This window comes from Eleutherodactylus coqui, chromosome 8 (genome assembly GCF_035609145.1).
Source record: "Eleutherodactylus coqui strain aEleCoq1 chromosome 8, aEleCoq1.hap1, whole genome shotgun sequence".
NCBI lineage: Eukaryota > Metazoa > Chordata > Amphibia > Anura > Eleutherodactylidae > Eleutherodactylus > Eleutherodactylus coqui.
The window spans coordinates 86733413-86752379 of record NC_089844.1 but is presented as its reverse complement, the minus strand read 5'-3'; the positions used below and the strand labels follow the sequence as shown (position 1 = coordinate 86752379).

The 18967-nt window shown below is 46.0% G+C and overlaps 1 protein-coding gene across 2 annotated transcripts in view; it reads right to left on the bottom strand.

Moving 5' to 3' along the window:
- Positions 1-364: 364 nt before the first annotated feature.
- The window catches only part of PLA2R1 (phospholipase A2 receptor 1), an 86623-nt gene continuing 68020 nt past the window's right edge, over positions 365-18967 (bottom strand). For both annotated transcript variants that reach the window (XM_066575955.1, XM_066575957.1), the window contains 6 exons: positions 17938-18106; positions 16711-16842; positions 15929-16042; positions 12300-12473; positions 9434-9469; positions 365-3577 (listed from right to left, as the gene is read on the bottom strand). In XM_066575955.1, coding sequence (XP_066432052.1) covers positions 3390-3577; positions 9434-9469; positions 12300-12473; positions 15929-16042; positions 16711-16842; positions 17938-18106 — 813 coding nt within the window. In that variant the 3' untranslated portion in view covers positions 365-3389. The remainder of the gene's footprint in view (positions 3578-9433; positions 9470-12299; positions 12474-15928; positions 16043-16710; positions 16843-17937; positions 18107-18967) is intronic.

Genomic DNA, 18967 nt, shown 5'->3' with positions numbered 1-18967 from the left:
CCGTGTAGCTCCGCCCCGTCACGTGCCGATTCCAGCCAATCAGGAGGCTGGAATCGGCAATGGACCGCACAGAAGAGCTGCGGTCCACGGAGGGAGCAGACCCCGGCGGCCATCTTCAGCAGGTGAGTATGAAGACGCCGGACCGCCGGGATTCAGGTAAGCACTCTCCGGTTTGTTTTTTTAACCCCTGCATCGGGGTTGTCTCGCGCCGAACGGGGGGGGGGGGGGGGGGGGGGGCGGGTTAAAAAAAAAAAAAACCCGTTTCGGCGCGGGACAACCCCTTTAAGTCCTGAAAAACCCTTTAATAGTAATGTAGATTCTTTCCACTAAAAAGACACACAAACTGGTTTTAAGTACAGTGCAATTTCTTTAATTCATCATACACTAATCCATAAGGTCTTATATCTGGCATTTGTTTCTGGGACAGAACTGTTATCTAATGGTTTCATAAACTCAGACGAGGATGAATGAGCTGAAAGAACAAATTCAGAAGTTTCTTTGATAAAAAAAGAACACATTTTTTTAAAATGGCAGATTCTGAGTTTCGGCTTTGGACTTAAAGTTGTAGTTTCCTACAGATCTATTACATAATGATATTGCTGGAGGGAACCTTTACAATGGAAGCCCCCAACCTTTTATGCTCTGTGAGCTGCACTGAACTCTCACCCAGGGACGGGAGCCACATTTAAGTCATATATGTTAACATATTAAATGCGAGAAATACAAAATCCTGAAATGTCAGTTTGAAGATAAATATACTCCTACACTGGTGATGCATCACCCACATGATCATTGTTCTGGGGATAGGATCTGGCATGTCTCTTATTGATGTAGCTTTCACAAGGACAGTTTGGCAGGTGGATTGGGCTAATTCACGTGTTACTCTACAGCATATAAAACTGCAAACCTGTGGCAGAAATCCAAGAACCGGCCACAAATTTGTGATGAACATTCTCTTGCAAACCCGTGTCATGCGAACATACCCATACAATGCCTGATCAAGTTTACATTTAATATACCTGTGTTTAATTAAATTTGTGTCAATTATAAAAAAAACAACATTCAGAATATTATTGAATAATAACATCAACATATCTATATATATATAAAGACGAAAGCCCTCACTGACTGACTCGCCACTAATTCTCCAACTTCCTGATGTCATAGAAACATGAAATTTAGTACGAGGATTGTCATAAATAAGAAAAGTTAATGAGTCCCAACTCGATTATTCAATTCTAAGCGCAAAAGAACTAGCGTCCAAATTTTACGTACGGAATCTAATTCTCTCACTTCCCAATGTCATAGAAACGTGAAATTTGGCACGAGCATTGATTATGTCATAAATAGGAAAAGCTAATGGGTCCCAACTCGATTATTCAATTCTAGTGCAAAAGAATTAGCGTCCAAATTTTACGTACAGAATCTAATTCTCTCACTTCCCGATGTCATAGAAATTTGAAATTTGGCACGAGCATTGATTATGTCATAAATAGGAAAAGGTAATGGGTCCCAACTCGATTATTCTATTCTAAGCGTAAAAAAATAATTTTACATACGGAATCTAATTCTCTCACTTCCTGATGTCCTTTTATATAAAGGAAATGTCGCATGGTTACCTCCACGTGGTGTTTCCTGGGAAACGCAAAGAACCATGCAAAATGGTGAACATATTTTTTTCCTCAGTATCTCTAAAGTAACCACGACTTCATAAGATTTTCCGTGTGAACACCAGATAAACACCAGTACCAAATTAACTCGGGCGAAGCCAGGTATATTAGCTAGTACAGTATAAATCTGCAATCATAAATTCCAAAGACTCAAACCCTTCATCATTTGATGCATATTGTCCCCTCCAGGTCGCCCTCTGGGGGATTCATAACTAACAAGCCTTCTTGTTAGAATTTTTATGTCCTTTTTGTGTTTGATTTTATGTACCTATTACTTTAACTGAATGTTAAGTAGGGAGAGGCAGTCTACTGTACAGCAGCAGGGGTCAGACTGGCCTATTAAAGACCATGAGATTTTTTTAGTGGGATCAGGTTCTAATACAACTGGCAACTGGGACAAGAACATTCTTACTTGACTTGAGGATTAATGGTTACTGGGGTTTACCGCTATTTTTGGTCAATTTTCAAGTCTCCCATTGGTACACATGCGCTTGTAGTTAAAGGGTGAGCACTCAGAATTATTTCCTCTCGTGGCCTGTATGTACCGTAGTCCACATCCTATGCCAAATATATCAATATTAAAGGGGTTTCCAAGTAAATACAATTGATGACCTATCCTCAGGTTAGTCATAGATAAAGAACTTGTAGGTCGAAACGTTGCCTGTCTACCTTTTAAATATGGAACAATAAAGGTTTTTTGATATTTATCTACCATTTATGCTGCCGTATATCTAAGACTATTGGATTATTTCTGGGGCTTTTTTGGTTCATTGCTCCCACTTACGGCTTTGTATTTTCTTTCCTCCCCACCCTGATTGGGATGGAATAGAAGAGTGAATGCTGCTAGATTCTACATTTGCAGGCTATCCTCAGGATAGGTCATTGGTTGGCTGGGGTTCGCCTCTCGGGACCCTGGCCAATCAACTCCCTGGGTGCCCACTGTCATTGCTGCTACACACAGATACAGAGTGAAAGCTGCTGCTCAGACCCCTGTGTAGTTGCTGGCGCTTATAACTGCAGGTGTAGCTCTAGTTTTAAAATGAAATTTGTGCATGCAATTACTAGCACCAGCCACTACATGGAGGTCAGTGCTATCTGCTTCTGCCCTGTACCTCGTGTGCAGCGACGGTGACCATGGTTGCCTGATCAATTGATTGGTTGGGGTCCTGAGTAGTGAGCCCCAACCGACCGATGACAGGGTTTCATATAAATACTATGATGGCAAGCCTAGAGGTCTTCAATAGGCCTCTGCTGCCAACCCCTTATATGCTGAGGTCAATGCTGACTGTGGCATCTAAATGGTTAAGCAGCTGAACATCATCACCCGCCACATATGCAGCTGACTCGGAAACTGAGCCTGTTCCATACTCCCCTTCTGCCATTATGACCTAAATAAACGTCAAATTTCAGGAAAGGGTTAAGCTTGCACATTAGTAAGTCTTCTATACCCACTGATGGCATAATCAGTGATCAATGATCCACATACCTTGCAAAATACACTCAGTGGGGCAGTAAGAAGAGGACTGCACATGGTTTCAGCACCAGTGTATACTATATACTAATTCATTTCTGTGCATGCAGTAGAGCTAGGCTTTACCATTACCTAATATATACATATATACAGTATAACAAAATATATAAAATCTTCTAGAAACTGCAGACTTGGATGTTGCTGTCTTTCAAGTGATGTTGGCAGATTAAAAAAAAAAAAAAAATCTTTTAGTTTTCCCCTGCAGTAGGAATACATAATTGTGCTTCATCGGTCTCCGGGCTGTACTGTGTGCACTGTAGTCTCTGAATGTTGGGGCTTGAAAAGCACATTTTCCTTTTAAGCAGATACCATGTAAATATGGCTATCACCACCGTTGACGCCACAGCAATTGATATAATGAAGTGATGTCTTTTTACTAGAAAAAAGACAACAGGAGTGTTATAAAATAATAGGCAAACTAATGCAAAGCAGTAAGACACGTCTGCAGATATTCATTCGGGTTATGGCACACAGCTTTCTATGTGTACATGGAAGAGAAGGGGCTCCATAGCAGAGATTCAACAGGGCTACCCCTTATGGTGCTAGGTTTCATCATTTGGTACAGATGGGCTTGGTGTTCGTTTACCTCTTCATCCTTCTTCCATGACACTTGGGCTGATTCTCCTTCCCCGTATTTGTTAACAATGCATTCATTTGTACAGTAGGTTCTTAACAATTAATAGCAACCAGGATGGGACCAACTTGGACTGGAGCCCCCACCCTACAAAGGCCCCATCGTAGCATTATGGGCTCCCTCCAGGACGCGCACTTGCTGCTATGGCTTATGCTGTTAGAGGTGGATGACCTTCATAGGAGAAGATATCATGACATGCTCCGACCCATATTGTATTATCAATCTATTTTCTCCAGGAAGAGAAACTGCACAGAGGGGCATAAACAGCAATATGGCCCCATGCAACCAAGCTTCACCTTTTATTTCTGAAATATTTGAACAGTAGTTTAAACACTTCTGCAAACATGTATGTATCCATTAATCTAGGGACATAGCTATGTGTGATACAGATGTAGCAGTTGGACCCATCCCCTGGAGCCTGAGTGGACTCTAAGACCCCCTTTGCCACATAAGACATCAGTACTGTAAATGGAACACGGATGGTGAGGGACCTGTTACAGGTTATGCACTGGTGCCGTGGAACATTGTGACATCTCATCTTTAAAGGGGTTATTCCTAGATTTACACTTGCCCCCTACTCACAGAACAGGTAGGACCCCCTACTGATCACGAGAACTGCAGTCCCCCCCAGTTGAATGGAGTCCCCCCCAGTTGAATGGAGTCCCCCCCAGTTGAATGGAGTCCCCCCCCCCAGTTGAATGGAGTCCCCCCCCCAGTTGAATGGAGTCCCCCCCCCAGTTGAATGGAGTCCCCCCCCAGTTGAATGGAGTCCCCCCCCAGTTGAATGGAGTCCCCCCCAGTTGAATGGAGTCCCCCCCAGTTGAATGGAGTCCCCCCCAGTTGAATGGAGTCCCCCCCCAGTTGAATGGAGTCCCCCCCCAGTTGAATGGAGTCCCCCCCCAGTTGAATGGAGTCCCCCCCCAGTTGAATGGAGTCCCCCCCCAGTTGAATGGAGTCCCCCCCCAGTTGAATGGAGTCCCCCCCCAGTTGAATGGAGTCCCCCCCCAGTTGAATGGAGTCCCCCCCCAGTTGAATGGAGTCCCCCCCCAGTTGAATGGAGTCCCCCCCCAGTTGAATGGAGTCCCCCCCCAGTTGAATGGAGTCCCCCCCCAGTTGAATGGAGTCCCCCCCCAGTTGAATGGAGTCCCCCCCCAGTTGAATGGAGTCCCCCCCCAGTTGAATGGAGTCCCCCCCCAGTTGAATGGAGTCCCCCCCCAGTTGAATGGAGTCCCCCCCCAGTTGAATGGAGTCCCCCCCCAGTTGAATGGAGTCCCCCCCCAGTTGAATGGAGTCCCCCCCCAGTTGAATGGAGTCCCCCCCCAGTTGAATGGAGTCCCCCCCCAGTTGAATGGAGTCCCCCCCCAGTTGAATGGAGTCCCCCCCCAGTTGAATGGAGTCCCCCCCCAGTTGAATGGAGTCCCCCCCCAGTTGAATGGAGTCCCCCCCCAGTTGAATGGAGTCCCCCCCCAGTTGAATGGAGTCCCCCCCCAGTTGAATGGAGTCCCCCCCCAGTTGAATGGAGTCCCCCCCCAGTTGAATGGAGTCCCCCCCCAGTTGAATGGAGTCCCCCCCCAGTTGAATGGAGTCCCCCCCCAGTTGAATGGAGTCCCCCCCCAGTTGAATGGAGTCCCCCCCAGTTGAATGGAGTCCCCCCCAGTTGAATGGAGTCCCCCCCAGTTGAATGGAGTCCCCCCCAGTTGAATGGAGTCCCCCCCAGTTGAATGGAGTCCCCCCCAGTTGAATGGAGTCCCCCCCAGTTGAATGGAGTCCCCCCCCCAGTTGAATGGAGTCCCCCCCCAGTTGAATGGAGTCCCCCCCCCAGTTGAATGGAGTCCCCCCCCCCAGTTGAATGGAGTCCCCCCCCCCAGTTGAATGGAGTCCCCCCCCCAGTTGAATGGAGTCCCCCCCCCAGTTGAATGGAGTCCCCCCCCCAGTTGAATGGAGTCCCCCCCCCAGTTGAATGGAGTCCCCCCCCCAGTTGAATGGAGTCCCCCCCCCAGTTGAATGGAGTCCCCCCCCCAGTTGAATGGAGTCCCCCCCCAGTTGAATGGAGTCCCCCCCCCAGTTGAATGGAGTCCCCCCCCCAGTTGAATGGAGTCCCCCCCCCAGTTGAATGGCGTCCCCCCCCAGTTGAATGGCGTCCCCCCCCCCAGTTGAATGGAGTCCCCCCCCCCCGTTGAATGGAGTCCCCCCCCCCCCCAGTTGAATGGAGTCCCCCCCCCCCCAGTTGAATGGAGTCCCCCCCCCCCAGTTGAATGGAGTCCCCCCCCCAGTTGAATGGAGTCCCCCCCCCCAGTTGAATGGAGTCCCCCCCCCAGTTGAATGGAGTCCCCCCCCCCCAGTTGAATGGAGTCCCCCCCCCCCAGTTGAATGGAGTCCCCCCCCCCCAGTTGAATGGAGTCCCCCCCCCAGTTGAATGGAGTCCCCCCCCCCCCCAGTTGAATGGAGTCCCCCCAGTTAGACGTCCACTGCTTTTTCAAATCTATGGGACTAATGAAAATAGTTGAGCACTATACTTGGCTATCTCCATCAGCACAAAGAGATGTTGGGGGATACAGGCAGAATCGGAGATGGGCCTACTGGAGGGCGTACCACCACTCAGACCTTGGAAGCCTCCTGTATTGGAGCAATGCACTCTGCAGTGGCTGGAGGGCTCGCTGAGATCGATGACATCATGGTTTCCTTGAGCTGGCTCAGGTCTCTACCTTGTCTGAAGTGCACTTGGTTGCATGGCAATCGTATGTCTGACGGATTACGCATCTCACAAGGAACCTGACTTGCCATGCTTTGAAACTTTAACTTAAACAATAAAATGATACCAAATGATCATTCAAGGAGGAAAGGTTCAGTCCACAATGTAGGCACGGAGTGTGTCAGTTGACTTCGGTGTGGATTCAAAGAAGTCCACTCCCATTGAGTAGGAACAATCGCTCTAGTTCAAGCACTTAGAACAGTTTACTGCAGTAATTAAGTCGCTGAAGGCTGTGGTCACTCGGAGGAGAGCGCGGGCTGCATGGTGGGTGGTAGGCCACAGGCCCAGCAAATCTCAGTCCTCAGCTGTATTTCCATGTCTTCTCCCAATATGCTGCAAGTGACGAGGCCGGGCGGTCCGAATCACTGTCCGGGAAAGAGAGCGGGTATACTAGATGGTGCTCCGTCATGGTGGCGCTACCATATTCTCCTGATAGCACCAAAAACACACGATCCGTCCCGGCTGCATGCAAGGGATAAACTTGGCAATGATAATATAGAACTTTCAGTACTTATCTGTCCACGTGATGTCAGTGCCTCTTCTGAGTGATGAATCACCCGCGATGAATAAATGAGTCCACAGTCAAAGATTTAGTTGCAAAACTGGAGGCACACTGTTTCCTTTACTCATATTTTCAACTTTAATTTTCTTCGTACAGCATACGATAGGCAGTCTTAAGTACAATACTTTAACGATTGGGAGTAACACTTCTCTTTAGTACAATCCTCATCAGTCTCAATTATCTGACAGAAGACTTGAACAAACCTTCCAGACACAGAGGGAAAAAAGGCACTCCTTCTCCATTACTCGTTATGTCCCTGAACTCCTTTCTCTCCAATGTAATTAAGCAGGGGAGTGTGAGTGATTCCATCCGCCAACTCCATAAACTGGTTCCAGCCTCTGTGCTCCAGTCACCGGAGGGAATACTTCCCGTAGGGATTAGGAATAGACCTGGAGCTTTGCCCAGGCAGAAGCAGCTGAGCTGCCTGTTTACACATCCTCCTCAACCGACTAAGTCTATCTTCTCCCTCGACTTCACGAACTCCGCCCCAAACCTCTCTACCCTCTAACATACACACACCAAGACACACAGATGATCTCACTGAGGTAGACAGTCATAAACCAGAGAAACCCTAACTCTGGGCCACTACATAAGCGATAACTCTGTATTGCTATCCAGGTGGGAAGGCACAAAGTACAGCTCAGTGGTTAACAGGCGGAGACCGTTCCTGTTTATCACTTCTCTCTTCCACCTCGTGTCCTGGTGTACTCTGACGCTGTGGGCATTTGCATGTACGGTAGTTATATATCAGGGCTCAGTGTAAAACCATAAGCCAGGGGTGTCCGACTCATTTTCACCAAGGGCCCCATCAGCATCATGGTTGCCTACAAACGTCCGTTTTATAAGGGCTCATTCACACAGGCGTATTTTCGCTCTATATTTCACGCATTTTTTTACTCATGTAAATGCCGATAGCTTAAACACCATTGATTTACATTGGGGTATACAGACATGCGTTTTTTTGTGTGTGTGTATGTATGGCACTCATGAAGAAAAAAAATCACAGCATTTCTTATTTTCGTCCATATTACATACCAAAAGTGCCATTAAAGTCAATGGGGTCACATAATTATGTAGTGAATGCACATGATACATGCATATTTCCGCATGAAGGCAGGAGAAATCTAGAAGACGTTCTTGCATTTTTTTTTGTGCACACGAAAAACGCAATGAAAACACCTGCAAAAAAAAAAGCAGGAAGGTCCAAATACTCAGTGAATAAGCTGAGTTTCGGTCCGTGTATATCTCATGGACCAAAACTGCATACGCTCATGTGAATAAGCTCTGAAGGTAACCACTCCTCAACATGACGGTGGCACCTAATGCACTGTGAGGGCATTTTGTTGGATTGCATACAAAAAATTAGCCAAAAGGTGTAAACGGGCAAGAGTTACACAGGAGGTATTCTAAACTAAATGGAAGTATCCCAGCAGCCTTTCTATGGTGTGTGCGCCATTTTTTTCTAGTTTGTTCAAAATGTTCCACCAGAGATGGTATGGCGGCCATTTAGTCAGTAGAAGGCCAAGATGTCCTTTAGGAGCAGGTTAGATGATGGCCCTTTTCACTTCTTTAGCACTGAGTTTCCTATCTTGGATGGTGGCTAGGGTGCCTGGGTAGGGCTTTCACAGTTGTGCCACCATCTGTGAGTTGCTAAATAGAGCAGTGTGAAGGGGCGCTGGAGCTCAGAATCCAAGATGGCACCTGCTTCCTGTGCTGGCTGCATCCTCCAGGGAAAGTAGAGAGCCAGTCCTTTTGCATCCAGACCTTGCGGGCCACATAAAATGACATGGCGGGCCGTATTCAACTTGAAGGCCTTGAGTTTAAGTCGTGTCATAGACTAACCGATAAACAAAGACTCATGGTAAACAATAATGTCAGTTCTTCCAAAGACCACTAGGGGTTGATAATAGACCAAAACAATGGCTGAAGAAAACAGTAGGAAAAAACAGAAAGGGGGAGGGGGCAATGGGAGCCAGAGCCACGTAGCTTTTGAATGGAGCAATAGCTCGCTTACACAACTGATAGTTCATTCAACTGGGGGGGAACTCAGGACCCCTATTCTCATGATCAGTGGAAGTTGCAGCACTGGGATCACCATTACTATAGCACTTACCACCAATCGACAAAAGTGATAAGTATGAATCTTAGGACATCCCCTTTAATAAATAACTAATTCCCGTGGCTCCCCTTTTCCTTGCATGCTATGTGCAGCCTTCATATTTACATAAATACAGAGTTGCTAAATTCACCAGTTTGTGATTCCATGAAGAAAAAGTAGACTCACCATTCCAATGTTCTGGGAAACAGGTGATGCTGCTATCTGTACAATACATAAATATATTTTATAAAGCACAGAATGTAAACCTTTATCTATATATATATATATTTATAAATATGAAAGCACTGACTCACTCGCCACTAATTCTCCAACTTCCCGATGTCGTAGAAACGTGAATTTTGGCACTAGCATAGATTATGTCCAATATAGAAAAAGTTAATGGGTCCCAACTCGATTATTCAATTCTAGCGCAAAAGAATTAGCGTCCAAATTTTACATACAGAATCTAATTCTCTCACTTCCCGATGTCATAGAATCATGAAATTTGGCATGAGCATTGATTATGTCATAAATAGGAAAGGTTAATGGGTCCCAACTTGATTATTCAATTCTAAGCGCAAAAGAATTAGCGTCCTAATTTTACATACGTAATCTAATTCTCTCACTTGAAATTTGGCACGAGCATTGATTATGTCATAAATAGGAAAAGGTAATGGGTCCCAACTCGATTATTCTAGTCTAAGCGTAAAAAAATAATTTTACATACGGAATCTAATTCTCTCACTTCCTGATGTCATTTTATATAAAGGAAATGTCGCATGGTTACCTCCACGTGGTGTTTCCTGGGTAACACAAAGAACCATGCAAAATGGTGAACATATTTTTTACCTTGGGATCTCTAAAGTAACCACGACTTCATAAGATTTTCCGTGTGAACACCAGTACCAAATTAACTCGGGCGAAGCCGGGTATATCAGCTAGTATACAATAAAAGTGGTGTATTTAATTATAGAGGGGTTTCAATTGATGGCCTGTTTAGGGGTGTAGCAAGAGGGCAACAGATGGGGCTTCTGCCCCGGGCACTGAGTTGACTAACACAGTGCAGGGGTGCAGGATTCAATCCTCAATCCCTTCCCTGCACTTGTCCTTTTTATTCTCCCTTGCACTCTGTTTCCTCCCACTCTGGACATTTCTGCTAATGCCTTTAATGTTTATAGAGACATCAGCTCAGAGAGGAGGGTGAGGAGGGAGAGAGTCTGCAAACAATGGGTGTTAGGGCTCACACACATTGGGTGTATGTCACCCGCAGTACGCAGTCCTAAAAGCCCATTGATTTCTATTGGGCCACTCAGACCTGCATTTTTTTCATGTGCGTGTTCTATAGCGCAGCATGTTGTATATTGGTCCATATTGCGCAATAATATAGGCTACGGAGATTTAACATTCCATAATTCATACGCCCATGAGATTCAGCCCATTCCCAATCCAGGGAGTATCTTCACTGCTCATATAATGTTTTGATATTCTATTCTATATATCTTTTGTTATATTGTGCATGATAAAATAATCAGGGCAAGTTCCTGCAGGAGGGACGGGCTTTGATAACTGAAGTAACAGATTGCCATGGGTTAATTGCACATATGTTTTTAATTCACTGATTGTCACTAAGCCTTTTTAAGGTTTGTATAACAGCTTTGCTAGTCAGAGGTGAACAAGGTTTCATAACCGAAACGCGTTCTCTGTATTATTCAAGCACCAAAAAGAAAATAAAAAGCAAGTTTTTCCACAATAAGCTGTATTCCTGCAATTGGATTGTTTTTCGTTTTATCAAAGCCAGAAGTAGCCGGATGGCAACAGCTTGTGAGTATACTTGCCTGCGGGACTGAGGTTTGCAGCACATGAAGATAAGGTGGGACCTTTTGTTTTGTCTGTCTGAAGCTTCAACTAACTGCATAAAAAAACCTAAAATTCTGACATTTTGTTTTCTGGACTTCATTTTTATGGCGTTTAGTGTGAAAAATAAATGTGATTATTCTGTAGGTCATACGATTCCGGCAACATCGAGTTTATCTTTTTTTTTAATGTTTTGCTATTTTTGTACACAGAAAACTTTTTTTCATGTTTTTTTTTTTTTAAAGATTTGCTTTTGTGTCGCCGCATTCCAAGAGCCAAAGTATTATTTTTCCATCAATGGAATTCTACAAGGGCTTGTTTTATGCGGGATGCACTCTAGTCTTTATTTATCCAATTTTTGGAAACCTTATAGCATTTTGATTGGTTTTTATTTCATTTTTTTTTTCTAGGGGCAACATTAACACAATCTGGCATTTTTTTTATTATTAACGGCATTCACCGAGCAGTATAAATGTTAAATTATTTCTGCAGGTCAGTGTGATTACACCAATACCAAAATTATTTTTTTTTATTTTGAATGTCCTTTTTGTTTTTTGCTGCATTCAAAGACATTTTTTTTTAGTAAACTTTGCTGTGAAAGGGTTTTTTTTGTAGAATGACTGTTTTTAATGGTACCGTTTATTGATCCCTGCATCATTTTAATCACTTTCTATTTTCTTTTTTTGTAAGGCGAGATAGGCAATATTAGCTATTGTGCCATGTTTTTTGTATATTATTTCTTCATAATGTGCACTGTGCAGGTTAAATAATGTACTATTTTTTTTCTGAGTCATAACGAACGCAGTGATACCACGTGTGTGTGTGTGTTTTTTTTTTTTTTTTTTAACATAGTAAAGGGGGGAAAAGTGGGGTTTTTACTTTTTTTTTTTTAAATTTTTATTTTTGTGCCACTAGGGGACTTAAATATCACTTTTTTTTATTCTAATACACTACTATACTCCAATATAGTAGTATATTAGAAAATGTATGAAGCTCAGCCAGAGTTCATATCCACATCTGACCTATAAATATGTATCACTTATCTTTACCATCCATTATCGCTTTCCCATTCTTCTGCAAAACTTTGTTGGTTGTCTGTTATTTTTGGATACATTTTTCAGAAAAGAAAAACTTAGGTTGGCAACCCTGCTTCCTACTACCGGTACTTGGTATGGTGACTTTTGATTAGAAAATGTACCTTGTAGTTTTTTACATATAAAACCTCTTCTTTCGTAGCAGTGGGCAATCCTCCATGTCCCATCTATCCACATGCTCACACAGTAGTCCCCAATTAATGTATCTGCATTCAGGGTTTCTTCACTCCACTTAGAATAATGTATTTTAGATCCCCCCAGCCAAGCTAGTGTTCCATCTAGGTAAGGAAAAGATAGAAAAGAAATCTTGTTGTACATAATGCCACAACTAATTAGTTCTTAAGACACGTTACGGCCATAACTAGTGGGGGCTGGACGGGTATGTGCTCTGAGATTTGGGTGCCAGGAGAGAGGTACAAAGAAGTTACTCTTCCTTAGCCAGGGTATTAGGATACTAGGGCTGCTGGTGGACTCTTTACCCTCGGTATAGGAAAGTCCGGTTACAAGACATAAAAGGAGACTTTACCATCTCATTGAGAGTAAGATAAGTCGGAAGTGCAGCTTGTTTCCCACTCTTCCTGTTTGGTGCCGTTAGTAAGGAATAATTATGCTGTTTTGAAGGCATATGTTTATAAGGAAAAATGAGACCTTTATTTATATTTCACCTACGTAACAATCATTAGCTTTCACAGGTATCAAATTTCCTTATCCCCTATCCACAGGGGGGCATTATGGCTGAGTGGGGCCCAATGACGGGGGCAGTATCATGGCTGAGTGGGGCCAAGTGAGGGAGGCAGTATTATGGCTGAGTGGGGCCAAGTGAGGGGGGAGCCAGTATTGTCGCTGAGTGGGGCCCTGTGAGAGGGGGCAGTATTGTCGCTGAGTGGGGCCCTGTGAGGGCGGGGGGCAGTATTGTCTCTGAGTGGGGCCCTGTGAGGGAGGGGGTAGTATTGTTGCTGAGTGAGGCCCTGTGAGGGGGGAGGGGGCAGTATTGTCGCTGAGTGGGGCCCTGTGCGGCGGGGGGAGGGGGGGGGGCAGTATTGTCGCTGAGTGGGGCCCTGTGTGTGTGTGTGTGTGGGGGGGGGGGGGCAGTATTGTCGCTGAGTGGGGCCCTGTGTGTGTGTGTGGGGGGGGGGGGGGCAGTATTGTCGCTGAGTGGGGCCCTGTGTGGGGGGGGGGGCAGTGTTGTCGCTGAGTGGGGCCCTGTGAGGGGGGCAGTATTGTCGCTGAGTAGGGCCCTGTGAGGGGGGGGGGGCAGTATTGTGGCTGAGTTTGGCCCTGTGGGGGGGGGGCAGTATTGTGGCTGAGTGGGGCCCTGTGTGTGTGTGTGTGGGGGGGGGGAGTATTGTCGCTGAGTGGGGCCCTGTGCGGCGGGGGGAGGGGGGGCAGTATTGTCGCTGAGTGTGGCTCTGTGTGTGTGTGTGGGGGGGGGGGCAGTATTGTTGCTGAGTGGGGCCCTGTGTGTGTGTGTGGGGGGGGGGGCAGTATTGTCACTGAGTGGGGCCCTGTGTGGGGGGGGGCAGTGTTGTTGCTGAGTGGGGCCCTGTGAGGGGGGCAGTATTGTCGCTGAGTAGGGCCCTGTGAGGGGGGGGGCAGTATTGTGGCTGAGTTTGGCCCTGTGGGGGGGGGGGGGGGCAGTATTGTGGCTGAGTTCAGCCTGTGATGGGGGGGGGGGGGGGCAGTATTGTCGCTGAGTGGGACCCTGTGAGGGGGGGGCCAGTATTGTCACTAAGTGGGGGCCTGTGAAGGGGGGCAGTATTATGGCTGAGTGGGGCCAAGTGAGGGAGGCAGTATTATGTCTGAATGGGGGCCTGTGAGGGGGGGAAATATTGTCGCAGAGTGGGGGCCTGTGAAGGGGGCGAGTATCATTACTGAGTGGGGCCAAGTGAGGGGGAAGCCAGTATTGCCGCTGAGTGGGGCCAAGTGAGGGGGGAGCCAGTATTGTCGCTGAGTGGGGCCAAGTGAGGGGGGAGCCAGTATTGTCGCTGAGTGGGGCCCTGTGAGGGGGGGCAGTATTGTAGCTGAGTAGGGCCCTATGAGGGGGGGGGCAGTATTGTCGCTCAGTGGGGCCCTGTGAGGGGGGGGGCAGTATTGTCACTCAGTGGGGCCCTGTGAGGGGGGGGGGGCAGTATTGTCACTCAGTGGGGCCCTGTGAGGGGGGGGCAGTATTGTCACTGAGTGGGGCCCTGTGGGGGGGGGGGCAGTATTGTGGCTGCGTTCGGCCCTGTGGGGGGGGGGGGGGGCAGTATTGTGGCTGAGTTCGGCATGTGAGGGGGGGGCAGTATTGTCACTGAGTGGGACCCTGTGAGGGGGGGCCAGTATTGTCGCTAAGTGGGGGCCTGTGAAGGGGGGCAGTATTATGGCTGAGTGGGGCCAAATGAGGGAGGCAGTATTATGTCTGAGTGGGGGCCTGTGAGGGGGGGAAATATTGTCGCAGAGTGGGGGCCTGTGAAGGGGGCGGGTATCATTACTGAGTGGGGCCAAGTGAGGGGGAAGCCAGTATTGTCGCTGAGTGGGGCCAAGTGAGGGGGAAGCCAGTATTGTCGCTGAGTGGGGCCCAGTGAGGGGGGGGGGCAGTATTGTAGCTGAGTAGGGCCCTGTGAGGGGGGGGGCAGTATTGTTGCTGAGTTGGGCCCTGTGGGGGGGGGGGGGCGGTATTGTCGCTGAGTGGGGCCCTGTGAGTTGGGGGGGGCGGGGCAGTATTGTTGCTGAGTGGGGCCCTGTGAGGGGGGGCCAGTATTGTCGCTAAGTGGGGGCCTGTGAAGGGGGGCAGTATTGTCGCTGAGGCGGGGCCCATGAAAAGGGGGGCAGTATTGTCGCTGAGTGGGGGCCTGTGAGGGGAGCAGTATTGTTGCTGGGGGGGGGGGGCGTGTTGTCACTGAGTTGGGGTCTGTGAGGGGGGCTGTATTGTCGCTAAATGGGGGACTGTGTGGAGGGGCTGTATTGTCACTAAGTGGGGACCTGTGAGAGGGAGGGGCAGTATTGTTGCTGATTGGGAACACTTTTACTATGTGTGGGACATGAAAAGTGGCACTTATTATGTGGGGCCAAAAAGGAGCACAAAAAGGGTGATACTATTATTGTGTGGTCCACCTGAGGTGACATTAGTACTATACGGGGCATTATGGATGGGAAATAATGTGGATGTTTGGCAAACAAAGCTAGATCCCTGAAAAATTAAGGCGTTAAAGATGTCACCTGTGTGGCAAATTATGCAAAAGACTGTCTGGGCTGGATGAAGAAAAAGGAAAAGGGACGACTCCAGACGGAAGAAATGTCACCTGTGATCACTGGATATAGCGGGAATGTAATCATTTATACGGTCTTTAAAAAGTGTATATCGTTTATTGGGAATTGCTGTTCCAAGGAGATACTCTAAGTGAATAGTTGGCACTCTGGCACTGCTTTTCTCTGGGTGGGCTAAAGGATTAGACCGATTAAATTTCAGTATGACTGATCCTACACATTAACCCTTTCCAATCCAATTTGTATTCTGGTTTTCCTAGGGGACTTACTCTTTTTCTGCTGCTATACAATGGCGCTATATGCTGGCTACAGCCGGTACTGCATGAGGTTACACGTTGGATAGGCTCCAACAGCAGAGAGGCTGGCAATATACAGTAAGACAACCCCGACGGGCATCTTCCAACATCGGAGGTGTACAGCCTTAAATCATAATGTCTTCAGACGTCAGACAGTGGATTGGAAAGGGTTAAGCTGTGGTTCCACTTACCATCACCAGCAGTGATTCTGCCTAACCATATTGACTGCACGGAAGTCAAAGTCTTCATTTCATAACGAATAAAGGCGGCTTCTTCATCACCTGATAGTCGAAGAATTTCACTGACTAAAAGAAGAACACATAATAGAAAGGGAAATTAATAAATAATATACACGTCTCTGATCTTTATTAGCATTATGTGTCCTATGCTGTCAGTCGTGCCTACCTGAAACATAAGATATTGGTTGGCACGGTGGACAGAAGATACAATTCCACCAACAATAATGCTATAAATGTACTGAGCATTTGTGTCTCCTGGGGAGAAGGTGCTTTTTTTTGTTTTATTTTTATCCATGATGCTTTGCAGTAGGGTGCCACGTTTATTTTCCCTATAAGTTAGATGGGTCTTTCACAAAGAGGAGAGGATAAAGTAAAGATCAAAATAAAGCCCCTTTCAGGGGCTACCTGACACCAGCACAGTCCTTACTACCTGCGGTAGGTGGTCCTATCATATTTTCTTGACTACATAAGTTCATTTTCCACTTCATTGCTTGCTAATATTTTAGAATCTGTGGATCCCACATCTTGTTGCTGGTTCTTGCAACTCCTTTTAAGTGGGAACCAACCTTTGATTGCGCACTTTCTCCTAGGGTCCCAAAACAACCGCACGGGCTAGCTGAACGGTACAATATGGAAATCCTTGAAGTGACTCTTTTGGTTGGTCTCCGTGAGCAATGTGTAATGTTTGTAACGGGCATAACACCCAAGGAATAGATAAAGTTGGTGTAAATTACCGTGTTCTTGGCAAAGTTCTTCAGCTTGGTGAAATGGTTTGTTGGTTAAAGCTGTATGAATACTGTAACAGAAATACTTGAATCGAATCCATCCTTCTGGGCAGCTACCATCGTAGAGATGATATTCAGGCTCTGTTAACAAAACAGTTTGAGACAAGAGTTTAGCCAACATGCAATTTATATAGGTAAGCAAATAAGCATGACTCCTCCATAAAAATTCCTTATTTCTTAAGCTATTTCTGGGGTGCTCCTACCATGAGGTGACCTGAGCCTACTGCCTCAGGCAGCAGTCTACAGCACATCTGAGAGGCGGCGGCAGGCTGCCAACTGCCTGGCTGGTAAGGCACGGCAGGTACTTAAGGCCGTTATTTATTTATTTTTACCTGCCATATTAATGGCCAGTAAAATATAATTGTCAGCTAGGAGCTAGCAGGGCAGCAACCCAACACCATCAGGTGTTTAACTTGCTCAGTCTCCAGCTCCTGTCCAGTGCCCACTACTGCTGCTGTAATCAGACTGTGCTGCCTGACCTCTCCCTTTGGCATGTGCGTTCCTGCTATCCTGTACGCAGCGTGGACGTCGATTCAGATGTGTTGTGTATCTCGTACTTCCCTACTGCAGTGTATTATTGCAATTCCTATCATGAGATCGGAGTTCAAGTCTCCTACAGAGGCATAAAAAAATCTTAAAAGAAAAACTATAAAATGATAAACAAAATAGTTTGTCCCCATTTTTGTGTACTTTTCTCATTCTTTTTTTTTTCATTAAAAAATATCCCATGTTCCGTTTCGCTTATCCCATAATGGTAATGATGACCCGTACAATTAATTTAACACCTTTTACACATTTTTGACCTTCAATAAAAAATAGTTATAGCGTTTGAAAAGTGGAGATGAAAACCCCCCAAAATTGTTGCACCCTAAAGTACCAAACTAGGCTGTGACCTTAAGGGGTTAAAATGATTATTGTACCTATTTCCCAAAATTCACCATGTAGATGCTAAGACCTGGACATATATTAGATTCTTTTTATTGCTACAGTGGAAAACACTTGGCCTGTTTGGAAACCCCGTAAGGAGGATGTACTGTATATTCAATACAGTCCCGATCAGATGTAAACCAGTTGCTGCAAACAAAGTGTTTTCTCCCAACCATTGTGCTGCCCTCCTGAACAAGATGGCCATGAATATGCCCTAGAATAAGTTGGTAGTGTGATTTGTCTTTGTACCTGTTGCTGGAAGACACAGCGCCCCCTGCAGTTGTGTATCGCAATCTTCAGCTCTCCAGTGCCCATTAGTATCAATGTATGTGCAATTTCCATCTGATGGTGACTCCTCATCGGCCCATGATGTGAACAAAGACATAGATCCATCTGTCCATTTAAAGTCATCTCCACTCTGTTGATAATTAATAACACAAATCTTACTTAAATTCCAGCAAAGTATTTTACTACTTTTATTCAGGTGACAATACATAACCAGTTTAACAACCTATTTTGCGAGAAACCATATTGTAACCTCTTACTGCGTTTGTCACTTTTTGCTTTTATGACAAGGTGATTTTTTTTCTTTTTCCAAAACTGCTTGATGGCTTACTCTGCTTGTCAACTTGTATTTTTAATGCCATTTTTTGGTAGGGTTGATCTAATGTGTTCAATAAATTTTATTAACTTTTTTAAGGGGAAAATACTAAAAACTACATTAAAAGAAAAAAAGTTCAAATGACATGTTAACTTCCCTGTTTCCCCGAAAATAAGACCTACCCTGAAAATAAGCCCTGGCCTAATTTTTAGGGAGGATTGAAATATAAGCCCTCCCCCGAAAAAGAGCCCTAGTTACACTACATTAAATTAAACAAATACATTACCTAGCAGGCTCGGTCCAGGTGCCCCCGGCTGCTATCTAGAGGTTCTGCTCAGTTCCTGCAGTCCTCAGCCTCTCATACAACATCACTTCCTGGTTACAGGATTTATAAAACCCACCTCCAGGAATCAATGGCAGTAATTGGCTAAGCAGCAGTCAAAGAACCAATCATTGCAGCGCTGGATAACCCAATCAAAGCCATCGCTTCCTGGAGGTGGGATTTATGAATCCTGTAACCAGAAAGTGATGATGTATGAGCGGCTGAGGACTGTGGGAAGCGCACTGGAGCTGTGAAAAGCAGCAGGAGGGACCTGGACCGAGCCTGCTAGTTAAGTATAATAAGACCTCCCCTGAAAATAAGACCTAGTGCCTCTTTTGGGGCAAAAATTAATATGA